This window comes from Morchella importuna, assembly GCF_003444635.1.
Source record: "Morchella importuna strain M04M26 chromosome Unknown Morimp01GS002, whole genome shotgun sequence".
Taxonomy (NCBI): domain Eukaryota; kingdom Fungi; phylum Ascomycota; class Pezizomycetes; order Pezizales; family Morchellaceae; genus Morchella; species Morchella importuna.
In genome coordinates this window covers 1,020,757-1,022,916 of record NW_025763399.1, presented here as the reverse complement: position 1 = coordinate 1,022,916, position 2,160 = coordinate 1,020,757, and the positions used below count along the sequence as shown (strand labels likewise).

Genomic DNA, 2,160 nt, shown 5'->3' with positions numbered 1-2,160 from the left:
TTTGATGATAACGAGGGTTTCCAAGATGGAATTAGATGGAATTGAGATGACTTTGATGAGTTGTAGGGATGGAAGAGTGGGGAAATGATGAGATACGACACGGCCTATGGGAGTTCGAAACACGGGCGGTGAGGATATCTACTACAGCCGGGATGGACTGATACAATCGCCTTGTATAAAGCGGCACATATACTCGCAATTGCCTTATCTCTGCCGCTGATTTAAAATCTAATCAGCGCTGCTTTCTGCTTAAGCGGAAACCATGACAAAGGTGTGGGGGGCTGCCAAACCTGACTGCATCTGGAATGTTATAAAAGCCCTACCAACTTCAACGGTATTCTAGCATCTTCCCAGGAGACATGGCACAGGATAGCACCTAAAAAAATACTCTCCAAACATGTGTATAATTATGGCAAAAATTAGGATACAATTGAAGGATCTAACCGACAGAAATTCACATCATGAAATGAAGTCGCCTAGAGTCAAGGCACCAATTCCCACCTTTGTGTACTTCCCACTTTATGCGTGCTTTGATTAGACTAAGCCTAGTCCAACTAGCTTCGCCCGTTCGGCAAGACAAAAGGATTTTTCAAGGGACAATTCATAAGAAAAAACACCATTGAAAAGGAGATTTCACCCTTATAAATGCCGTTTTGCACCAAGCGATTGCTAAAAGACATGCGCAAACCCCCGAACCAAGTTTCGGGAGTGCGGAACGTTTCCCAGTGAGGCCGAGTGCTTCGGTGTCGCCTAGCCCGTTGCTACGCACATGTAGTATCATATCGGTTTTGAACAAAAATGCACGCCTTCGCAGAAAGGAAAAGCGTAAATTCATATTCTGAGAAGCTTCAATCCTGTCGTCGGCGGTGGAGTGACGTGCAGGGATGTGTCTTACTCATCATAGCCGAGTGATGTCTTATGAGGCGGGCATGCAGGGATCATGGTCAGGGATCTGACAACGACGCGATCGAGCATAGATGAGAGGTGATTTGGATTGAATCAGAGTGGCCATATTGTTGTTATGGATATAGGTAGGTGGCTTTTATATGCGTGTTGGTAAATAAACCTATACTTTGGGTAATGTGATTGGGAGAAACTCCGGAGGTGTGGAACTTCATCCGCGGCTGGATCGATGAATGCGGAATACAGGAAAAATAATTTGAGAGAGATTATTCCTCCAAACAATGTATTATTTATCTACTATGCGGTATTACTGTTCAAAGGAAAGGTGGGAGAGAAGAAAGGAAGGAGAAGACAGGGAAACAAGAACAACTTGAGGACCTTACGGGGTGAATTAACTACATGTAACTAAAGTTTATTAATTGGAATCTTACAGAGAAAAGGACAAGAAGAACTAAATGCATTTTAATAACACGGTGATGTCACAAAAGAAGAAGACCACAGTCAATTGACGACTGTTTGAAATCATTTACGCATTGTACTACAATCCCGACTATAGTACAAAAAAGGGAAGACAAAGGGAATCCCAAAAGGTAGACCAAAGGCACATCAAGAGACTGACCAATCTTTGTAAGCCGAGGGAGGAAACTAGAACATTGAGTCCTGAAAGCCCTGCCAGTCCCACTCATACTGACCCCACTCCCTCTGAGCACCTTGCATGCTGGTCTCTGCCTTTGGCTTCTCGGGGTAGATCTTGGTTTCGGTAGTCGCCCCCGTCTCTTCAACCGATTTTCCTTTGCCTTTATTTTTCTTCTTCTTTAGGACCTTCTTTTTAAGCTCGTCTTGCGGCTGTTCCTCACGCTGCTTTCCTTTGCCCTTGCGGTCATTAATTAAGACCGGTTTTTTCTCAACCTTTTTCTCTTCCATCTTTTCTTTCGCCTTCTTTACCACTTTCCTGTCCACCTCTTTCCCTTTCCCCTTCTGACCTTTCACCAAAATCTTCTTCTTAACCCCCTTCTCCGCCTCTTTTTTCTCCTTCGCTTCCTTCGTCTCCCCCTTCTCCCAGGCTACATCCCCGTCAGCCTTCTCATCCCACCACTTCAACTCCCTCAACATTCTCTCGGTGGCCGTAACCACATTCAAGGCATCCTCCAACCTCCCCTGAACGCTCTCCAGCTCATCATTCTTCGCCTGCTCCTCGTCTACCTCGGCAAGGCTGGCAGTGCTCTCATCGCCATTCTCGAGCTCACGCTTCCGCAT

General features: G+C 45.6%; 1 protein-coding gene across 1 annotated transcript; it reads right to left on the bottom strand.

Moving 5' to 3' along the window:
* Window positions 1–1,548: 1,548 nt before the first annotated feature.
* On the bottom strand, window positions 1,549–2,160 carry LAJ45_01165 (uncharacterized protein; the record flags this gene model as incomplete). The annotated part of the gene is made up of 1 exon (XM_046110763.1): window positions 1,549–2,160. One exon carries the CDS (start codon window positions 2,158–2,160, stop codon window positions 1,549–1,551), a length of 612 nt encoding a protein of 203 aa, XP_045975941.1.